Here is a 24,445-nt window from a genome sequence, read left to right on the forward strand (position 1 = left end):
TTCCACCTTTTTCTGCTTATGAGTATCAAACAAAATTAAACGCTAGGCTGTCAATAAATAGATGATGAAAAGCTATATTGGTAAAAAATGACTTACATTTGGCAGTATTATTTTTAAAAAGACTGTTATGACTGATTTTCTGTATAACCAGATTTCTCCAAAGGAAAATAAGAGAAATAAACATTTCTCACAATTTCTAGATCAACTATTAAATGTTAAGTAGCAGCTTTCATGTTAATTTGCTTACACTTCCACAGAAACAAAAAATATAATAGATAATGGAAATGAGGTGAGGGATTATTTAGCTATCATCTTCCCTTTGTTTATACGCTCAAATACAAGAATATATAATCAATCTTTTCCTTCAAGGACATAATGGGGATTCAAAAAGTGAAAGCAGTAGCTCTTCTGAAGATATGAAAAGCTTATAGTGCATCTGTGAGAGGCAAATTTCAAAACCATCACTTCTAGAATAGAAACATTTAAGTTATATCAGATTTTCGATGAACACTTTAAAATCAGCTGTTCTGCAAAGTGCATGATAAATAAGTCTTATCCCATTATTATTTTCCACCTTTCTTGTACAGATTATAAACTGATTGATAAAAGCTGCAATGTTGTCACTGCTTGGTTTAATACTCGCTGCATTTAAATGAAATTATTTAGGTAGCAGCACATCCATACTCACAGATTCTATTTGATCTGATTCTGTCCAGATAGAAAGGTGAAATAAACCTTGATCTGATTTCCAACGGATATTTGGCTAGAGCTCCTGCTTTAGAGTTATGCACTGAGAAGATGCTATAGATTTTTGACTAGTGGCTACTTCTTTCTCCATATATCATCACATTCCAATAGTAGGTCGTGATTTCAACAAATATGAAACCAGATAAACCTTACTGCTTTCATAAAAAGAAAATCAGATGGATTTAAACTACAGCTGTTATTGCTGGTAGACAACAAAGGCTACATACAGCACAGTATGACTACATGGCATTGTCTACCGCTATGAAAACTGGAAACCCAGGCTTTTCTGGGGAGGAGGAGATGAGGTCAGAAATTGCGTACAGTTTAATTCTGTTACGTGTTTTTGAAATTCGAACACACAAAATAATTTTTTGTAATTTACTTTAATTGTGTACTTCCTGAGTTAATGTCTAATTCTAAAACAATTTCAAACATTTTTTCATTTATGATGTCAAAATGACAATAAAACTGATATGAGAAAGGGCTAAAATGTAAAAGTTATAAAAATTATTTTCTGATACAACTGAAAATATTCTTTCTTTTTTTTACTGCACAAGCCCTTTTCTCATCCTATATTTTCTACTGTCATTAAGGAAGATTTATTTTATTGTTTTACTGAATTTTCCCAGAGTTCTAGCATAAATTCAGATGGCAGCTAAAATTCTGAAAAGAGAGACTTTGTCTGCTATTCATTGCTAGGGAAGTGATTTTAGAACACAGAACAATAGTGAAACATCTAATCTTTCTTTTCCTGATAAATAATTTAAGGACATTGTTAAAAATACTGATACTACTGCATTTGTTGTTGCGGAAAACAGGTTTTGAGAAATGATGGAGACAGTGACTGCCACTTGCTTAATCTGAAGTTTGCTTCAGGTAAAAATCATATAGTAACTTAGCCAAAGACCTCTCAAACACTGCATCTCAGAGTGATCATTAGGACAGTATGAAGCATATTCAAAGCAATCCATCAAAAAACGCTGAATGAAAAAAAATGGGTTATCATATGCATGTATAAAAATAAAACTATACAAGCAATGCTGACTTAAATCAGCATTTTTTTCTGTAGGTCACATTTTTACAGTGTTTAACTTGCTATTTACATAGCATTTTTTAATTTCTTTGAACTTTGCAATTCACAGAATGCTATTTTAGTATTGCCTACAGTAATGCAGTTGGGAATTTTTGAAAGGGACAAAAAAAGCAGAACACTTACAATGAAAGTAAAGCTCTTCATCCCCTTCTTGATCAGCTTTGCTATAGCCACAATGCCTGAAAGGAAAAATGTCAGTTTTGCTGGTAAATAATGATTTACTTCCTCACATCTGAAGCCCTGACAACATCAGTCCTTTGGGCTGGGATTTTCAGGCCATGAGCACCTAACTCCTGTAGGCCCTTTGAAAGTTTGAGCTATAATTCTCTTGACAGCAGAGGTTTAAATAAATCATGAACAGTTGTAATCAAAAGGCTTTTGTATCAAATACTAGTTGGGACAGGTCCTAAAGAACCTTGTTCTTGTGAAAAGCTTCTATGGATAAAACAGAGGATTAAAGAACTTGAAAGTAGAACACTACTTTACATGAGGGTATTCTTAACCTTACTGTGCCTCTTTTTCTTGAATGCAAAGTCATTTAAAGGCTGATCAGATAAAGTGTCAGGCTTCTCTGTGTGAGAGAAACTAAACAGAAAGGAATTTTCATGAGTACAAGTAAAGAATGTGCTAAGGGTTCCTTTTACAGCACATTCACATCAGACTGAAAGAACATCTTGATTTAAGAGTGTCCTGGATAAACTGTATAATTGATAACGAGATTTAAACAAAAAATGTCCTTACTAACCACGAGTTCCATTTCATATTTGCAAATTACTATCTTAGATGTTCTTATGCCTATGTAATGTGCAATACCTTCGGCCGATGATGAATCCAAACACCATGAAGACCAGAATGATGGTTCCTGCCACAGCGACTACAGCTATGATAATAACAGGATTCTGTTCACTGGAAACAGCAGTGGCTGCAAACAGGGCAAAGAGCAGAGATTAGCTTAAAATTATTCCCTGCAAAAGAGCTGCAAAAAATTAAATCGACCTTAATGAATTGCAGATGATTAGTTTACTTTTTTAGTTGCCCAAGACTATCAAATTGATTAAGTTAATATAAAGAAAGGCCTCTATCAGAAATTCATCCCTGATCATCAACAGGGAATAAAAAGGAGTTATGCTGGAATTGCTCAAAGTGGTACAACCACTTTCTAAAAGTCATCACCAACCATTTCAGTTTGCTGAAAGCCAGCATCAACCCTCCTACTGCTGCATTTTGTTCTGCTTTGCTCAGTGACTAACGCCTTCCTAAAAGAGAACAAGACATCCCTGAAAAAGGAGACAGCAGGAGAATGAATGCTGAAGAACTCCACTTCTAGCCTCACCCCTAAAACTGACTGAAATGACTTCAATGAGAATCCTAAGAAATGGTATAATAAGTATAATAATATTTAAGATTAAAGATTATCTATTACCACAGACTTATTAGCATATTTCTTTCTTATTACTATTAATCACTGTAAATTGTTATTATCACTTAAAATTTGTTTCTGTTAGCAATGAAGAAGTGTTTCCACAAATACAAAATGGAATTCTCCATGCTTCAGAGATTTTACATGCTAAAATATCCACACACTATTGCTCTTTTTACTCAGTTATGCCAGTTTTATTAATAAATGCAAATGTATTCATGTCACATTAATTTAAACTGAGGGTGTAAATACATAGCCTGAAATACCTCAAAGTTTGTTAAATACTGTACTTGCCATTCATCTAATGGACCTACACTCAGCTGCATTAAATGAGCACAACTCTACTGAACATTATGGAGCTATGCTGATTTATAACAGTGAGTATCTGGCCTGGCCCAAGAGGCTGAGAATAAAGAAGGAGGCATCAGGCAGTGATAATGAGGTAGGAACTGTGAAAGTGTGAGTCATTTGGAAGCAGCAGAAAGGTGTGGAAAAAAAAAATAAAAATACTCTCAGCTGATTAACTAAACTGTAGATGGTACGTTAATACAGTTAATTGATTAAGTCATGGTAGTGCTAACTAAAGATGATGATTTCATGAACTCCACATGATCTTCCTCTTGCAGTTTTCATAGGTTCCCATAGAAACAAATACACTAGTCCCTTCCTTACTCTGTCTTAGGAGAAGTAAACCAATCAACATGATTTATGATTTATTTTGACACTGATCTGTGCTACATGCTTCCCCCCTAAAATAACAATCCTCCTGTTTTGTTAAACAGTGTAAAACAGCACCTCTGTGTCGAGATGAAATTTCCTTCTCCCCTAGGTTTATTTCCTAAAGAAACTTCATAATTTCTCAATGTTCTACATGATGCAGGTGAGGAATATCTCATTATTCATATTGGGCCTTAACTGAAAAGAACAAGCATTTATTTTTGAGTTAAGTATAACCTCCTGAGATACTCAGGTTAGCAAGGTGCTACCAAAGGCCTGCACATACCCCATCTTTGCAATGTTTAGGAAATTAGTGTACTCTTGTACAGGAGTGTATGGGCCCAAGTAATACAATTCAGTTCCTGAATAACACTGACTGCCCATCAAATGACACAGCCTTAAACACAGGTATGTTGAGTTTATGCAAAATTTCCTAAAACTTCATCATTCCTTCTTAGAACTCCTGTGGAAAACTTTCTTGGAAGTGAAAAAGTAGCCATCTTGTCCCAATGGCTAGTGTGCGAAGTTGTATCCATCTAACAGTTTGGAATAACACCCACTCAAACTTGTCACCTAATCTAGCAGCCAAGTTGAGTGCATAGAGGTTGACATATGTGAGTGGGTTGCTCTGCATAACTGCCTCAAGATGTTGGATACCAGCACATTCTGGAGGCAAGCCGAGGATGTTATTTCGGCTCTACAAAATGTTGGGGGCAGAGTAAACTGTCCAACTGGTAAGATAGGTGGGACATAGTGCATGATGTACTTTTACATATTTGAAATAAAAAAGCTCTGATGTGGGCATGGTCTGGTGACAATCTAGTGACAGCAGTCTGAGACATCTGCCTCTGTTCATGTACTGTATCTGTGCTGCTTCTCCTGTTTGTGTTATGAACTCATGCTGTTACTTGGCTTACATGCAATTCAGATTCCAACTTCTGGAATGTGGTCTGGCAGAAATAAAGATGGTAAGAGTGCTGTGAGAGAAAAGATTTTGGAGTGCAGATGGCATGGCTGCCATCCACTCGTGTTGCCATGGTGGTGGTGGCAGGAAAACATCAGCAAGACAGAGAAGTCTGTCCTTACCTCCAGTTAAGCTGTGCTCAGACTCAGAAGGCAAAAGAGGGAGTAACTACAAGTGACATCTGACACTGCAATATCTGCTAATCCAAAGGAATGAGATAGTCCTTACTTTAAAGAAGTTAAGGCTACCTTCTAAGTATATGGTTGAAGGGATGGGGAATGTACACCCAAATATGCTGGAGGATTTAAAAGAGGAGATTAATTGTAAAAGCTGTACTGCACCTCTAGCAACATTTTTTTTCATGCAGGCAACCTGAAATGTACGAGCTGCAGAAAATACTTGATGAAGTGAACATGAAAACTTCAACAATAATGTGATTTAAGATATCTTTCAAGTAAATCAGTGGATCAAAAGGTAAAATTACCACTTAAGTGACATTCTTTGGATCTGCATTTTCTTTCTTTGGGACTTTTCTCTAATAAACAGCAGAGGTTCCAAGAACAAAATACAGTGATTCAGGTACTTTGTTCTGAGACAAATATAGTACAGAACATAAATACACGGCCTTCATAAAGCATTTTTGCTTTATAATTTTACTTTTTTTTTTTTTTTTTTTTTTTAAGATAAACATGTATATGTAATCCAACGTATACAGTATGTATAAATACAGGTATTAAATATGTATATTTTACATACATGGTTATATGACATAGATTGTTTCTCAAATACTGAGAAATGGCCATGCAGTTTTGATTACAATACAAAAATCTGTTAAATCGACTGCACCAATCAAGAGGTGCTAAACAGCTGAAATATCAAGTGAAATTGAGTATGCAACAGGGCTAGCTAACTGTGCTGGTTGAGTACTATCACTATATATATTCTTGAAATACTCAGATAGTCTTAAAAGCCACATTCAGAAAGTCATTGGAATAAGTAGAAAACAGAGTAGTGCCTCTTAACTGTAGCGTAACGGGTTTATTGCTCACTTGTACAGTGCAGTATATTTCATAAAAATGATCCACTAATGTTCTTATGAAATGCTAATGCGTGCCCAATTTTATTAACCTGCCAGATCTGATAAAATTACAAATAAAATAGGAGAAACAAAGATTCTTATTTGCATGAGAATTCTAAAATAATTTGCTAAGTATGCTATCTTTTTACCAACATTTTAATTCTTTCTGAAAATTTTATATGGAACACTGGAGTTGCATATCACTGATGGGAACTGCATCCTTTCCTCTCAGGAATATTGAAAATATGCCACTTTTGAAATTTTCTTTTGTGAAAGCACATGACATGGAATGTCAAAAAACAAAGCTAGCCTGTGACAAGAGAAAAAATCTGGTGTGCATACTGTTCCAGTATGTCACTGATTTATTTGTATCCTTTCATTACCTGGACTGAGAAAAGGTGTACATGATGCAAAACGGTCAGATTTATTCTAGGATTTTCTACTCTTCCATAAGTTAATCAAACTCCAGTCAAGCACTAGGTTTTTTTAAGGCTTATCTCAGAAATTGTCTTTGTTCATCTTGGTGGCTACTAGTATGCTTACATGGAGCAGAAAAATACTCATATCAGAAATGAAATTTTGGGGAAACATTTTGATATAATAATTTTAAGCAACCGTGATTAATTAGTAGAAATCTATGACAGATTGCAAAAGCCTTTAAATATTTTTTTCCACAGAAATTTATTCAGATATGAAGATTATTCAGATATAAAATTACTTCTGTCTATAACTCAGGATATTGTTGCTTGTATCTCAGAGATTTCACTGAATCTGACTGCCTATGTAAAGCAGAACTCTACAGATGAAAAGCCTGCTATTAGACACAGAGCTAATAACATTGGTCATAATATTTTATTGCTACTATTATGATAATTACTATTTCAATTAAGTCTATCAGGTGTGTGCTATTACTTCTTATTGATAATTTTCATATCCTGCGTGGAAGCAAGATTAAGACCTAACTACTGTTTTTTAAATATACCTTCAAATTCTTCAGGCGACACCTGGCTGCAGTTAAATAAGATGCAATTGTGCGTATCTGCATAAAGCACAGAGCAGAGCTGGTATCTGTAGCTTTTGAACCTGTAGGCTATGTATTTCCAGCTCCAAACTAGGCTGAGCTGCTGGGAAGGTCAACCTGAAGCAAATGACTCAAACCCAAATGGCCAAATTTTTCTGCAAGGGACATGGGCAGCTCTGATCAGCTGGCTCATGGCTACCAGCTCTCAGTGGTACAAAAGTTTCCCTCTGAAGACTCAGAATGTGGAAGTATGCATGCACACAACTACATGATGAGTCATGAAAAATGTGTCAATGAAATTTCTAGACAAACAAGGGTACATGACTGGTTTCATCATCAAGAAAGAGCAAGCTCTCCCAAAATATCTCCCTGCTAAGTTGTCACAGACAGAATCTCTGGTGTACTGTATGAGAAAGTTCATGCTCCAGGTTCATACTTTCCTTTGTGAGGATTTAAGGAGACTGTTTTTTTCTTTACACAGCTTACTCCTTATTACAAGAACCTTAGAGAAATCTAATGTCTTTGAGACCTTTATTCTTTACTAAATATAAGTGAAACTGAGCTCAGAAGATAGTAAGAACAGACATATATCTGAAAAAAGACAAACCCATATGTAAACAAACTGTATAAAGGTTTGTTTGTTTTTGTTTGTTTTCTCTTTTTTCCTAGGAAATTACACAGAAAAAGATGTCCTGGAGAAGCCTCCATGGACTGAATCTGTTTTTCCTTTCTCTCCACAGTTACTGAAGAATCTAGCAGAATTGCTCAGCTCATATAACCTCTTGTGATAACGGAACAGATGTGTGTTCAAATAATTAAAAAAAAAATAATTCAATTTCTCTGCACTAGAAAGACATCAGAGAAGAAGAACCCAATGTTACAAATATAATGACTATTTATAAGAGTGCAATTTGTAGTTCTATGGTAACATAAGTAATTGAAGTTCATCCTTCGAAATACAATGACAAAATCCACTCACAGAAATTTTTTTTTCCTTCTGATTTTAATAACATTGCCTATGACTCTTTAATATTTTGCTCTACTTACTATTTCTGAAATGCTTCATTTGTTACTTAATGAAAATGCAAATTTCCCAGAGATCCAAATGTTTACCTGTGGCTTCTTCTAGTGTGGCAACATCCAGTCTGGGGCTATAATTTCCATAACCAGCAGCAGTAAAAGCACGAATCTGGAAAACATATACTGTTCCTGGCTTTAGGTTATTAATAGAAGCTGAAGTGGACTTGGTTTTTACTGTTGAATAGGTTCTCTCCCTTTGATCCTGGAAACAATCAGACAAAAGATTTAAATGACATTTACAGGTCAGATTTTATCATGGTTACACATCAGCAACTGACAGCCAGCCTGGGTAGTTTATTTCAATTTGTTGAATGCTTTTTTTTCCCATCGTAAAAAATAAAGCATACTCTGTGGAGTATTACAAAATACTGCCATTGCAATGACGAGGTCGAAGTGTAACATAAAATTCAAATGGGATGCTCGTGTTGTTACTCATAAAAATCCAGACATAAAACAATTGCTTCTTTGGCTCGGATTACATTTTGTGAAATTATGATGGAAAAGTAGCTTGAACTCAGCTTTCCAGAGGGACCTGTAGAGTTTAAACAGTTCAAGGACAGGGAAATCTGTTACTGTATGGTCAGAACACATTCTGTTCCTAACTTCCAACACTTCTAAAAAACTATAATAGCACTAATGTTTACCCAGATGGATTTTGCACCAAGATCTCAGGTCTCTGACTAGAATTTTCAATTTTTTCTCTAGCTGTTCTCAGGCTCTAACTCTAGGGCATCAAGAAGAATCCAGGGAGAGAAGCTCAGTATGACACTTTCAAAATATGAAGCTGTAATATTACAAGTCCTATGAGTAACTGCTCACTTTCAAATGCTATAAAAACGGTATCAAAGACATTTATTATATTCAAAAAGTTACAGAATCACAGAATCATTAACATTGGAAAAGTCCAACCATTCACTTACCACCAACGTTGTCCACTAAACTATATTCCTTAGTATCTACACATTTCTTGAACATTTCTAGGGCCAGTGACTCAACCACTGCTCTCAGAAGCACATTTCATGTCTGACCACCCTTTCAGGAAATTTTTCCTAATATCCAACCTGAACGTCTCCTTGTGCAACTTGAGGCCATTCTGTCTAGTCCTATCACTAGTTACACGAGAGAAGAGGCCAACCCTCAGCTAACTACAACCTCCCTTCATGTAGTTAGAGAGAGTGATAAAGTCTCCCGAGCTGCCTCTTCTCCAGACTAAACAATCCCAGTCCCTTGACCGCTCCTCGTAAGAGCTGTGCTCCAGATCTCTCACCAGCTACACTGTTCTTCTCTGGACACACTAGGACCTCAATGTCCTTCTTGCAGTAAGGGGCACAAAAAAGAACACATTACTCAAGATGCAGTCTCACCAGAACTGAGTATAGGGGATTTATCACTTCCCAGCAACACTATTTCTGATACAAGCCAGGATGCCATTGGCTTTCTCAGCCACCTGGGCACACTGCTGGATCATGTTCAGCTGAGCATCAGTCAACATCTGCAGGTCCTTTTCCTCTGCAGAGTCATCCAGCCACTGCCCTAAGCCTGTAGCACTGCCTGAGGTTGTTTGGCTGAAGTGCATGACCCAGAACTTGGTTTTGTTGAACTTTATCCCATTGGCTTCAGCCCAATAATCTAGCCTCTCCAGATCCCTCTGTAGGGCCTTCCTCCCCTCAGGCAGATCAATGCTTCCTCCCAAATTGGTGTCATCTGAAAACTTACTGAGGATGCATTCAATCCCCTCATCCAGGTCATCAATAACGATATTAAACAGAGTGGGCCCCAATACCGACCCCTGGGGAATACCACTCATCTCCAGCTGGATTTAATTCCGTTCATCACCACCCTCTGGGCCAGCCATCCAGCCAGTTTGTTAACCAGCAAAGAGTGTACCTGTCTAGGCAAGGGCTGTCAGCTTCTCTAGAAGAATACTGAGAGAGATAGCATCAAAAGATTTGCTGAAGTCTAAGTAGACTACATAAACAGCTTTTTCCTCATCTACCAGGTGGCTCACTTGATCAGAGAAAGAGATGAGGTTGGTCAAGCAGAACCTGCCTTTCATGAGCCTGTGCTGGTTGAGTCTGATCCTGTTGCTGTCCTGCATATGCTGTGAGGTTTCGCTCAAGACGATCTATTCCATAACCTTCCTTGGCATCGAGGTCATGCTGACCAGCCTGTAGTTCTTTAGATTCTCCTTATGACCCTTTCTGTAGATGAGAGTCTTCATCACATTCATGGAATTCATCACATTTAATGATTGAGATTATCTTTCAGAACGGATATGTGCAGCTCTGTTGATTTTCAGTGGCAAAAGCAACCCTGACTTGAAGGGCAGAAGAGGTGAGCTAACCAACCATCTGAATGCACCACATGACCAGAGAAGCATGAGCTTTATAAGGCAGTGCTAATGAGACAGATACAGAGGGAAGGAATAAATCTGTAACTCATTTCAATTTGTCAGCTAAGAAATGATGGAGAACCTTCCCCTTTACAGTCAACAAAGCAGCAAAGGCTTCTGCTGAAATACTGAATTCAACACAACATATTTGATTTCTTTTCAGAGATTCACTAATGGCTTCTCCTGGGCCTTGCTCTCTCAGTCATTTGCCCAAGCCCATCAACTCAGCTAGCAACAATTTTTCATATCTTTTCCAAGAAAATTTAAATCATCTTAAGTGAGGACCATGGTGGAATGTATGTTGATATGTGAGGAAGAACAAGAATGCTTGAGAGAGGAGAATCAAGCACAATAAGACTGTAAATACTCATACAGGTTCACAATTGTAAGCCACAATGGAATTTCAGAGTTTTGGGTTTGAACCACAAATGAGCCTTATTTGCAGTTCTTGAATTAAAAAAAAAAATAAACCAAGAAAAGACAAAGAAGTAAAAATAACCTGAGCTAGAAAAATCACAGGACAGGCTTACTTGGGAGATTTCAGGCATTTTCCACTCCAGCTGTAGCCAGGAGGATAAGATGTGAAAAAAGTACTTATCAGAACATTTCAGAACCACAAAAAATGTTTGATTTAATTTAGCCTTAAAAATAGCTGAAAATGTCCAAATCTTCTTTTTTTTTTTTTTTGTTTGTGGGATTTTTTTTTGGGGGGGGGGGGGGGTTGGGGGGAGGGGGTAGATGGGTGGTTGGTTGGCTTAACACAATAATGGAACAAAAAAACCTGCCTTGCTAATTTGAGCAAGAAGCTTACGATTCAAACTGATCTGCACTGCTTTGAAACAAAAGCAAGTCATTAAGCATTTTTTAAAATAGATTCACTGAATTAAAGGTTTAAATTCAGTATATCTGTGACTAGCTGAAGGATCAGGTTCTTACTCTCTTTTCTTAATTTCACTACAATAAATAGAATACTGGCAAGTTTCCTTCACTTACAAGAAAAAATAACAGCAATTCTTGTCTTGGCAAATACAGGAAATTGGCAATGAATTTCTCCTGTTTGTTTAAAGTAGAATTAACATGTGGGGAATAATAAACAGCACATTCTAGTAGTTATCATATGAGAAAAATATAATATCTTGGGCAATTTTTTGTTTAATTTATTTTAACAGACCAGGAGCTATTGTGGATACAAAACAAAGCAAAATCATATATATATATTTATCCTGTGTTTGTAGAGAGAACAGTTTTGCTTTTGGCAAATACGTGTCTTTTTTCATTCTATTTTTTTAATGTATAGACTTCTTTTGTGTCAGTGTGTGAGGGAAAAAAATTACTTCCCAAAATGAGTAAAATTCACAGAAATGGTTAGCTAACATTAAATGTCTGGTAAGTTTTGTTACAAAAGTCATCAAAGTGAACAACTAAAACTGGAAGTTAACATTAACAAATAATCAATTTATTTCCTTCTCAGTTCATATAGATATCTACTGCTAAGAATATTTCTGTAATTAAGCACTGAAAATTAGATGTGACACTTGATTTTATTTGCATTCTGGTCTGAATTTATCTGACTGCACGTTAGCTAGCAAACTGACATATTTTTGCTGATATAGAGATACTACTACCTTGTTCGTAGAGATGAAATATCTTCACAAGTGATATCTTCAAAAGCTACAAAGTAGCTCCTTTGTTTACTTCCTTGAATTTTTTTTTAAATCTTTTTTTTTTTTTCCCCTTCCTAGAATGCCATATAAAAACTAGGAATATGCTATTTGCTACAGTAAATTTCCTAGGGAATCTGGATGAGCCACACTTAGTTCACGTCCTGTGACAACCATACAGCTGCACAACCTGCCTTTACCCAATTTTCATCTAGCTTATAGTTGCATGTGGCCCTGCTTACACGCTTGTCAGATTTTTTTTATTCTGGAGTACGTCAAGGCTATCAAGAATGAAGGCCTAGACATGCTGAAATGAATGGCAAAACTCTGACAGACATCAATAAGATTGCAATTTCAGTCTAACAGAAACAGAGATCTCTTCATCTATTATTGAGAAGCAGCCCTCTGCACCAAGAGAAGGAGTAAAAAACAAATCTCTTGTCCATGGGTCTTTTTAAAAGGACAAATAAGGAATATTTATCAGCTGACTGTAGGAAGTGTGAAAGTTTTCAGACATTAAGTCTAAGCTGTTCAACTTAAAATGTAATAGCAAATGCACTCAAGAATTGTATTTGATGTCTCATCTCAAGACTGGAATAACAGTGACACAGAATGAAATAAAAAAAGCTTTAAAGACAATGTAAGGAAGACTGGAAAACAACAAATCTCATGGTAAAATATCCACAGTCCAATTTAACAGTGGGAAAATTGTAGAAAAAAAAAGGCTGATTTTGAGCAGATAGTTCACTTTTATTATACCAAAATACAATATATAAACTAGCAATAATAATTGCAGGGAAGCACTACTTATTAAAAGTGAGCAGAATCACTGTGACTTTGAAGAGACAGGGTATTTGATAACATGGTTATGGTTACAACATTGTTCCACAGTTTAGTGAGCCAACATGCTGCAAACAGTGCATTGTTGTATATTACAGATAATCTATGCACTTACTTTCTCATAATACTTGATTTCATATTCAGTAATGACTCCATTGGGATGTTCTGGTTCCTGCCAGGAAAGCTCCACGCTCCTCTGCAGCACTCTCTCTTTCATTACTCCACTGACTTGTGAGGGAGCTGTTTGGACAAGATGCATCAATAAATAATAAGGAAATTTGTTGGATGCCTAAAATCACATGTCATTACTGACCCACCCCATGCTGAGCCACTTTTATTAAGGTAAAAGAAAGCACCTTTTCATAGCTCACAATTCAAAGCTAATGAATATTCAAGCACTATCCTACTACTGTTCATAAACTTAGAATGGAAATCAAATTAAAGTGCGAATAGCAAAAAAGTGGCATTGTTGAAGTTAGTGCAAAACTGAAATTGATGAGATAGAAATAATAATTAGGTAAATGAATTCTAATTAAGACGATCGATTTTTAGATTGATTTATGATAAGAATCTAAATATTTATTGCATTTGTTTCAACAGTACTTATAAAAAGAAAAATAATCAGTTAGAAACAAAACTACATATTTTAGGCTGACTTCATGTAGTTGATACTAATGCTGTTTAACAAATAATCTGCCAAACTATCTGTTTACAGCATGATTTAGGGGTGAAAACAACTTTGTTAAGAGACTGTTGCATTTGTTCAAAATTTCCCAGAACATTCTCTCTTTAGAGCTGAAGTTTCCATCTTTGATTCTGGTATTTAATGAAAGTCTGAGGCAATTTAAGAAGCAGATCTTATGAAATAAAGGGTCACTGTATTCATCTTCCTCACTGCACACAGTCACACACACACACACATACAGAGTTTCCTAATAAACAACATTCACAATCAGGTGTCATTTGAAATTTCTGAAAAGCAATCTACAACCATTATACGGCTATTGAATTTAATTTAACAATGGTTATTAACTAGTAAAATACGAGTGACTGAAAAAGTAACTTTCTTGATCAGCTTATCTCCTACTTAATAAAAAAGAAAGGTTGTGGAGTTACTGCTGATGGGTACTTCCAAAAAATCCTAGCATCATACTTTTCCACAAACATACATGGTGCATACAAGAATGCGTGCACAGAAGTCCTGTAAAATCAAAGCTTTCTAAAAAACAACTATAGCACTATAACTATGTAGAACTTGGCCTTGTTCAATTTATTGGAAATAATTAAATTAATTTAAAGGGTGTAACACCGATCACATAAAAGAGAGATAAAGAGAGAAGCTGATTCTACTCTCCTTTATTTAAAAACAAAGTGACAATCAAGTTTATAGGAAACTGATCATATTTGGAGAGTAGCTTCAGAAGACAGGAAAGTAAGCAAAAATAAGATATACATTTATTTATGTATCCTTCAGGTATTGAATCTATCATTTTTAACAAACATAAGGAAAATTTAATTTTTTTTCTTTTTCCTATGGGAAAAAACAGGAACAACTTTATTTCAGAACTGTATACAATGCTTTCACTATGTAAAATTATTACCATTGATTTCAAACAGGTACAAATTCTGTTACAGAACAAGGATACTTTGTTCAACAAGTAGGCAAACTACATTTTTTCTTTTACCATTCATCTCAAAATCTAATTCCAATAATTCCCATTAAAATATTCTTTAGTATCCTCATTTTGCTTAATTTAAAGAACACAGGAAGAAAATATCAAGAATGCACAGTCCTGTAGCATTAAGAACAAAAACTTAAAGTAAGAATCTTTAATGCACAACTAATATGATAATTCTCTAGGAAACTTAAAATTTGATTTCTAGTTTCATATTTTAATTCTGTTTCTAGCTCTTTTTACTATAACAAGCATAATAACAGAGGTTTTAAAACTAAATTTATTTACATTTCACTAGAGGCTCCAAGAGTCCATAAAAATTAAGAATAGAAGCCATGCATGATAATTTTCATTATAAACTATTATGTCATGTACTCAATATAATCAAAGTTGAAGACCTCTTAATGTAGGCTGCCAAACTAATAAAATCGTAAAATTGTGTCATGCAAACACCATGGGTTGATAAAGCTTTCCAGAGTCAGGATCTATCACTTCTTGCATACTCTTTCTAAAAGCTTAGAGTATTTTCACCCTCTAATTAGAGTACATATATTCTTTTTGTAGCTAAGAGAATGGAATGTGGAATGCAGAAAACTTATTTACTCTGTCATCTGATTTTCTGTACAGTATATAACTAGCTGTCTTCTTTGTCTCAGTGAGTAGCACAACAGTTCAGCTGAATTTCAAGAGAGGTCATTATATTTCATGTATAAAGTTGTATCTCATACAGATAAATGTTTTCAGACTGTTGATTTTACATTTTTGGATGTCCAAAATTGTTAATGTTCATACTTCTAATGAAACAACTTTATATTACCTATGTCACTGGAAATAGTTCCCAACATTCATTGCTTTTTGTTTTAGCTTATCCCATTTTTTCATTCCGATGGTCAGAGCATTTATTTTTTCTAAGCATTCAAGTAAAATGAACTCACTTCCTATAGCATTAGTTAATTTTGGAGATGTGAGGAGGGAACAGCAATGTGAGGAAGGAGAAACAGAGAAGAGGAAATATGTTGATAGGGGAAGGGAAATATACAAGATTCCCACTTAACATCTGAACAAAGCATATTGCAGTCGTATTCCATTCTTAAGGGATTTACATGCAAAAGAAAATCTCAGTGAATTATTAGCCATGCAAGCCAGCATGCAAAGTCTTAAGTAAATGAGCTACATTTCCTGATTATTAATATTCTTTTCATTCAAGCAAGATCAGAAAAGTTTTTTGTTCGTTCCTTTTTTTTTTTTTTTTTAGCCAAAAATATTCTGCTATATTTCAGCAGTAAAAGAATCTATAAAAAAGCAGAAGAGAGAGCCCAGCCTTGCAGGCTGAATATGCTGGCAATTTTGACCTTGAGTCTATATGTTTGTGAGGCTCTGAAAATAATAATATTGTATATAAGACCTATATTCAAGATATTCCTAAAATGTAGTATGTTATCTGAACTTATTTGGTTTCCTACTTTGAGCCTCAACAGCTGCTGGGGGAAAGCAAGGTACCACCAGCCTATTGCTACTGGAAGTAAACCTTAGTGACCCATAGCAAGCATATAAGCCAATTAATTAATGGTACAGGCTAGACATAGATGCTGCCTTTATCCTGTCTTTTTTGTTACGTTTCTTAATGAGTGCTTAATGAGAGTGTATAGGTCAGAAGCACTTTGTTCTTTATTCTAATATAATCATTTCTACTGAATCTCTAACAGAGTTGTTCACGATGAAGATACAACTAAGTACACAGTCCAGAGTAACTTGAATGTGCACAATCCCTAATGTACCTTTTCAGGTTACAAAGAAGCATCACTTGTCTCGATCATTATTTCCATAATATATTACACCTGGGGATACAGGCTGTTTAAAACATCATGTGCTATCAACTTTCTCTCTGATATACTTCATCTCCTCTTTTTCTCCTTCCTGCTGACACAACATCCAATGCATCAAACACACACAGCCTCTCAGGGCTAATAGTAGATGTACCTACACATGCTGCATAACGAAGTACTTCGTGAATGACAGGCCCTCAGCACACTCATTCACCTTCTCTAAATGCTTCAAATATACCATTCAGCAAAAGGAAAAATTGATTTTTCACCAGGTTTCAACATCACAGCCACAGAGAAATATAACTCTGCTGGGCTTTACTGATAAAGCCTTCAAGTTATATAGATTTCAAGCTCATCATCATTTCCAGATCAAGTTATTGAAAAAGTTAAAACGGAGGTGTCAAAAAGAGCAGGATATTCCAAGAAAATATTGTGTTCCAGAGAGAATTTTGCATCCGGTAGACTGACGTGTTATATTCATACTGCTAAGCCAAGCATATGGTATATTATTAATATCTGCAAATATTCATGTGTAGAAAACTGCAGTGATTGTTTTGGAAGACATTGCTTTTAGCCCAGAGTTCTGCAACAATATTAAATCATAATATTGCTCATGCTTTAGCTCTATTCTTAGCTATTCTCTGCTTCTCATGCTTGATGTTTCCCTTTATCTGCAGTATACTTTCCAAAATACACACACAGATACAAAATTAAGTCTTTTGCACTTTGGATAATATATATATATATTATATATATATATATTATCCAAAGTGCAAAAGATATATATATATATCTTATATCTTATATATATATATATATATATATATATAAATGTATAAAATATATAGTATAAAATGTTAAACAAAATGCAAACTGAAAAATGAAAATACATGAAGCTGGACTTTCACACATAAGCAAAGTTAGGTATTATGTGCCAATTTCTAGCACAAAATCAGCCCTAACACTGTTTTCAAGAAAAAAGAGTAGTCAGCAAAAGAAACCTACTCAGCTATTTCTCTGAGATTTCTGCAGTTCTGCATCATGAATGTGTCTCAATTTCATCTGGCAGCATCAGTCATGGAAACTTTTCATCTTGTACCTTTTTTAAGCTCTCTATAGAAATAGCATTTCTGAGTGGTTAGTAGCTCATGTCTATAAAACAAACTATTTACTACTCCCCAGGGATACAGGTTTAAATTCTGCAGTCTTACATTATGCACAAAGTCTCCCAAACGAAGGTGAGGAAACACTCCCAGTACAACATAAGAGCGCAGGTTAATAAATGCAACCAATCCTAAATTTGCATCTCCAGTTTCCTGATTTGCTAGAGAAAGAGTGAAATGAGCTACCACCCTTCCTTTCATCTTTCTTTAGTCTGTAATAGCAGTCATGTACTTACAACAACCTAATCTTCATCTGGTACTTTCTGAAATCAACAGTAGCACTCACACACTCTCATAGCACAGGACCCTTGCAGCAGCTTTCCCAAAGGATTAAAACTCTTGGCTCTTGGCCTCTTCCGTTTTCAGATCTGGAAGAGGTGTGGCAATTATTTAAAAGCACTAGCTTTTCACACAGTAACAAAGATATCAAATTAATTATCCCTGTAAAACTTTATCAGGGTACACTTTACATTCCATGAAGCGTTAATACCAGTCTCCTGCAATGGCTTTCTGCAGCAACTGAGTGACTGCTTTGATTGTGTTGACTGAAGAGGTCTTTGCTAAGAGAAGCAGATTATGGAAAGTCAGACATATCAGCATCCTAAATGTTATAACATAATCTACTACTTCTTTGTATAATGCCATTGACATCTCCTTTCTGGTCAGAAATGTTTAAGCAACATGGTTTCACTGACTGTCAATATTTTTGAACTGTGTCTGGAACCTGGACTCTTACAGACAACAAACAAAATGAATCTTTTAATATATATTAAAATAGTAGTATGAAAATAGTAGCAGAGAACTGTTGGCTCTTAAATGGCTGCCCAGGAAGAGAATACAAAGCTCTCTGTACTCTGTTTCTATCCCTGCACTACAGTTATACAAAGGGTACCCTTCTGCACCAATTTGCTCCCAAGAGAACGAGTGTTAAATGAAGACAGAATTTGGCCTTCCACCATGCTCTGGTTTGTTCTGAGGGAAAATCCAGACATCAAGATTGCCAAAATTGATCAGTAAGATCTGTAGACAAAAAGATTATACACCTTGAGGAATGGTAGCACTTGCTGTCAGAGGCCTGGGGCTGGCATGGGGCATCACACTGGGATTTGTGCTGGTCTGAAGCACAGTGCCTCAGGACACATGCCCTCACTCCTTTCCAAGGATCAACACAGATGTCATCTGAAATAAAACCTTGACAATGGTTTGCAGGTACTGGGCAAATTTTAAGGCTTCTCTCTTATTTATTATTTATTCTCTCTTCATTCTGCTTCCCATAAACTGGCAAAAAATTTGTGTGAAAGAAAAAATATTCATACATCTCAAAGCATGGCAACATGTTAGCGCTACTCAAGCCATGAGTAGCTACAGTTGGTCCCTCGAATGCTTGAGAAAATTTTCCTACATTAATCTTCATGTTTACACTAATATGTAAAATAATTTTCATATTATTTTGTAGCATAATTCATGCAAAAAAAAAAAAAACAACAACCCAGAAAACAGAAAATAGTATGATAATTCTTAAGCTGAACATTATAAAACAGATAAATGGAAATTTATAAGACTTTCTTATTTCACAAAGTGTATTTCTCTGCCCTCAGTTAAATCTCCCCATGACAAAGCAGCCCATGATAAAAGGTTATTGAGTACCACTGTATTATGCCATTAGTGCCCATTGCTTTGGATCAATGACAGAGAAATTCCCCACTGTGTTTATAAGCTGCAGCATTCAAAAAGAGACCCAAATAAATCAGATATTTTACACTAACAATGTCCTACAGAGAAGCCATTTTAACTTCCTCTGACACACTTTAGTTTCCAGCTCATAAATACAACACAGTGTGCACACAATGTTCTGTAAACCATGAGGCAAACACGACTCTCTGAGCACCTGGAGATGTCAGCAAGCAATGTACTCAAGTAATACTTGACTGCATTACTCCATTACTTTTTTTTTTTTTTTTTAATCTGAATACTTCTGCAAATAAATTACTGAGGAAAAGGAATAATAGTATTAGCAAAGTTCTAAGAAAATTGTAACTATCCATTTACTAAGTACATTTACTGATTTGTTTAAAATAGATAACTTTTTGTTAAGTCCTTCATCAACCTCAAAATTTGCCAGCTTGATCAGTTTTATACACTGTCTTCTGTGGCAAAATCCGGAGAAGGGAAATCAATAAAAAGAACTTACCAGAAAGAAAGAGATGAAACAATTGAGAAAGATCAGGGTTGACAGTTTGTCTATCATGTTGTTATTTTTTTCTACTAAGAGTCTATGTCTAGACCCGTTCTATGAACTCCCCTGTTTCTTTTGCTTGACATTTGGTACAAATATTATTGTCATATCTGTATCCCATTTCTTCCCAAACTGGCGACTTGGGCATCAATCAGTGCTGAATGGATGCTGAGTTGCGTAACAAGTGACAACGTTGACTCCCAAGGTATCCACAACTCTTGTTTTGTGAATAAGTTTTGACATGTCAGGCACAAACCTGATTCTTACAAATGTGTTAGAGTAACAAAACAGCCTTACAAATAAGAGAGAAGGGCTTTTGTTCTCTTGCAGCATTTGTTTTCCTTTGCAGAAGAAATATTTCTATGTTAATTAGATTTTTCTTTTGTCTTGCTTTTTTTTTTTTTTTTTTTTTTTTGTGTGTGTGTGTGTGTGTGTGTGTGTGTGTGTATGTGTGTGTGTGTGTGATTCATCTTTCATAAGTTGTTTTTGTGTTTTTGTTTTAACTGGAACATCTGCCACCAGCCTTGCAGTAAATCCTTGGCACACAGGTATTACTCTTCATTAAGGAAAACAAAACATCACAAAACTCCCAAAGAAGTGGATACTGTTTTCCCTGGTGGGCTACTCAGACACATTATGTTCTCCTTCTGTCTCCAGTCATCTCTGCTGGCAACTGTCAATTACAGACACAAGTTTTAGGGAATGGAAGGATAAAGCACAATTTACAAATCCTTTCCCCTAGAAGCAGACAGGTGTAATGACTGAGACTGTTTGCTGTAATTGAATTTCATGCTGTCATCCATTCAGTCACAAAAATGTCAGCTTCAAGGATGTTGCTCATGAAAAAAAAAGAAAAGAATTACCTTAATACATTCTCTTTGCTACTCTATAGCTACCTATAGCTATATCTCTACCACAACTCACTTGCCCAAGAGGAAATGATGTATTTGCAGCAGTAAAATACAATACGAGGTGATTAGAAGTGTGGCTTTGGAGGCCTACAAACGAGTACAATTATGTTAATTTAGCATAAGATGTCCAAGAGATGGTTGAATAAATTCCAGCCCCATAACAAAGCATTTTGTTTCAGACATAGCCAACAAAAGTCTGGGAAGTGCCATGCCAAAAACTAAAAATAGTTGTTCAAATATTAATGGGAATGCATATAAATATTCTATAAAGATGTCAACACAAAACAATAATTATCACTATGGAACAGGTTTGGTCAAACTGGTACTTTCAAAAACATAATTGTTCAGTGGGGAAAAAGCATTACTAACGTTCCTAAAATGTGTACAATTTGTGTTTCAGTCCTCCAAACTCACATGAAATGCATTATAAAGGCACAGCTAAGGATGGGCACATTCCTCTGAGAGCAGCTTGGGTGGGATTCCTTGCAAAAACAGTTTGCAATTTTTTCAAGTTCTGAGCTTGTATTTTTTTCCACTGAAGAATGCTACAACTCTAGTATTTAAGGAGATGGATAAATACTCATGTGGGAATTTCTACTACAGTGATAAATAGCAGAAGTAACAAGCCTTAAGTTAGTGAGTATGTATGGGAGTGAAACTCAAGCCTGTCAAAGGAAGATCTGGCATAGCAGCCAGCTCATGACTCGCTTGCTGAAGGCTTGCCAAGGATGCAGTCTCACTGTTTAGAGGTGAGGTGACTACCGTGGAAAACTGCCACTGAGATAAATAAAATATTTAACATTTCCCTCTAAGTATAAAGAAATATATTCAAACAACTGAGAAAATATCCATTTGAAACAATTTTGACTGTCACAAATGAAATCATCTTGGGAGTATGCATAAGCTATTGAAAAATAGTGCCATGCAAATGTGAGGAAAAACCCATTATCAAAGGGGAAAAACATTTTGTAAAGTGTAGCTAGATAATTAATTTAATTATATATATAATTAATTTATAGAACATAAATTAACATCCTTCTCTTAAACAGCAGCAATTATTTAAAGAAAATCCACAGATTTAGATATGTACATTAAAAATAAAATATACAAAACTTATACATAAATATCTTCAGTTCCTCTAAATTTTCTTTCTTTGTTGCAAAAAACTTCTTGTGGGAAAAAAAAAAAAAAAAAAAAAAGGAAAAGAAAGAAGAAAAAAAGAAAAAAATTGATTTGAGAGGAATTTTTTCTTATTTGAGAACATGCTATGGTTCAATGCTTCTCCAGCTTCTGCTCACTGGAAAGAAAAGCCAGCACAAAAACTTGTCAGAAGCAGAAACATATTAAATTGGAAAGACATCAATCATTTAATGAAAGAGTTTACTACATGGTTTTAAAAGCTCTACAGAATCATAATCATCTTTTTACAGACTTTCTAGTGGCTTCACTTCCCTGAATGCTATAAGGCTCTAAGGGGGACCCAATTTCTTTATCCAAAGGTTAACTTCTTGGAGAGCTAGATTAAGAAAATGTCAATTGCATAAGTTATAAAACCATTTAGTTTTTTTTGATTAGTTCTACTTTTTGCATAGCATTTAGGGCTTGATTCTGATCTCTCATCAATTATATTTCATTTTTGCTACATCAGTTTTAGCTAAGTCATCTTCATTTCATGAAGTGAAAATAAGATCAGAATCAGGTACTAAGGGTGAAGTAATTAAGAATGTAATTATCACACCTGATAATCCAGAATTGCTACATACATATAATTGTTTTATTTTATTCTATTCTTTTTAACAACAACAAAAAAAAGATATTTATTTGCCAATTTCACAAAGATAGGGTTGTTTTTTTTTTTCTCATTATTTCAGAAAATGTTCTGGATTGGATCCAGACAATCTAACTTAAGCACCTCGGTGCACCTACCCTTTAGGCAACTATAGCTCTCCTAAATTAAATGCTTAAATTCTCTAAATAGCTTTGCTCCCTGTGACAGAGCAGTAAGCAAAAGAGAGGATAGACCCAGAAAGAGATCCTGCCTTAAAACTGAGACACATAAATCTGATGTCTTCATCTTAAGACTGAAGAAATTTTTTTTCAGTTGACTACATGCTGAATTCAGTCACCAATTTTAGTAGAAACTGATTATCTTGCACAACAAATAAACCTGGCACCTAACGCTTAAATACTTTTTAGACGACATGGGCTCTCTTCCTTATGCACCATATAGAATTTAGTCTAATCTCTTATATTTTCCTTGCGAGTTTAAGGAGATGCATTCCTTGATCCTTAAATCTTCTTAATGTAATTAGTCCAGGGTCTACTCTGACATAACTCTCTTACAAATCTAGTAGTATCCAGGTTTCTACATACAATAATGTAAGTCTAACTCTCTATGGGCTTAAAGGTTTTTCAGTAAGCTGCTAGAAAGACACAATACCTACATTTCATAACTGCAAATTCACAATTGTAGGGAAGGAATTTAATGCTGAAAAGATTCCTAAGTATGTAAGTCGCTCCAAAAGTGATGTCTCCTATTTATTTCCATGGAGACTATAACAGATAAGAAAAGCAGAAATAGCAGTATTTTTGTAGAGCAAATTCCCGGCTACAAAACACTCTTTTTTAACATAGTCACCAGCATGAGCTATGCATTTTTGCCAGTGATGAACAAAAGGCCTGCATGCCATGCTTGTTAAACCTCTACTGCTGTACCACCAACATCTGTCTATGACCTCATGGCCCAACATACTAAAATAGGAGTCATTACTTTCAAATCAGCTCTTGTAGAATTAAAACATGAATCAACATTAGGGAAGGTGAGAGAGACCCCAACCAACTCTGGGTTTGATTCTCTTTCAAATGTTAATGGTTTGAGAGAGTAGTGATTGCAGTGTATCACTGGAACTTTAACCAATATCGAGGATGAAGATGAAAACAGAGATTTGCTGTTACAACGAAGGCTATGCACACTTTTAGATAGAAAGATTAATTTAAACAAAACAAAACAAAACAAAGAAAGATAAAGAATTTGGCTCCACTTTAGTGCTGAACTACTTTGTATATTTGTCAAATTAGCAAAAGTACATAAAAGTCCTTACATAGTTTAGTATGGTTCTATTTATCCCAAATAAGAGGCTTCAGAACTGATTTGCTTTTCCCTCACTCACAGTGAAGGAACTAGTAGAGAGCAGAAAAGTCTATCTTTCAGATAGCATTTAGCATGTGCTGTTCTGTTAAATGAAAGTATAGAAAATTGTGCTTATATATGTTATGACTCTTCCCAGGTTTTAAAGGATACATCAGAAAGAAAGTAAAACATAGGAAAAATAAAACTACATCACAATACTGTGTTTTAAAGAAAATTAACACACAGTGTGTGGCCCATTTTTCAATTGCTGTTTTGCTATGAAAGAGGCTCCAACTCTACAGTAGAAGTTACTACTACCTAATTGTAATTATATTACAAACGTCATATTCACCATCAGCATCAACAGCCCCAAAAATGTCTTAGTTATTCTAAGACATGTCAGCAGTAGAGAAACTCTATTTACATGGATGAGCATAGTATGAAATATGATTTGTATTTATACTAGCCAAACACATAAAACTATTGATAC

The 24,445-nt window shown here is 35.2% G+C and overlaps 1 protein-coding gene across 7 annotated transcripts in view; it reads right to left on the minus strand.

Annotated features, from left to right (window-relative positions):
• The window catches only part of EPHA7 (EPH receptor A7), a 161,147-nt gene that overhangs the window by 36,938 nt on the left and 99,764 nt on the right, over window positions 1-24,445 (minus strand). For all 7 annotated transcript variants that reach the window (XM_048935312.1, XM_048935307.1, XM_048935310.1 and 4 more), the window contains 4 exons: window positions 13,129-13,253; window positions 8,154-8,322; window positions 2,654-2,762; window positions 1,964-2,019 (listed from right to left, as the gene is read on the minus strand). In XM_048935312.1, coding sequence (XP_048791269.1) covers window positions 1,964-2,019; window positions 2,654-2,762; window positions 8,154-8,322; window positions 13,129-13,253 — 459 coding nt within the window. The remainder of the gene's footprint in view (window positions 1-1,963; window positions 2,020-2,653; window positions 2,763-8,153; window positions 8,323-13,128; window positions 13,254-24,445) is intronic.

This window comes from Lagopus muta, chromosome 2 (assembly GCF_023343835.1).
Source record: "Lagopus muta isolate bLagMut1 chromosome 2, bLagMut1 primary, whole genome shotgun sequence".
Taxonomy (NCBI): domain Eukaryota; kingdom Metazoa; phylum Chordata; class Aves; order Galliformes; family Phasianidae; genus Lagopus; species Lagopus muta.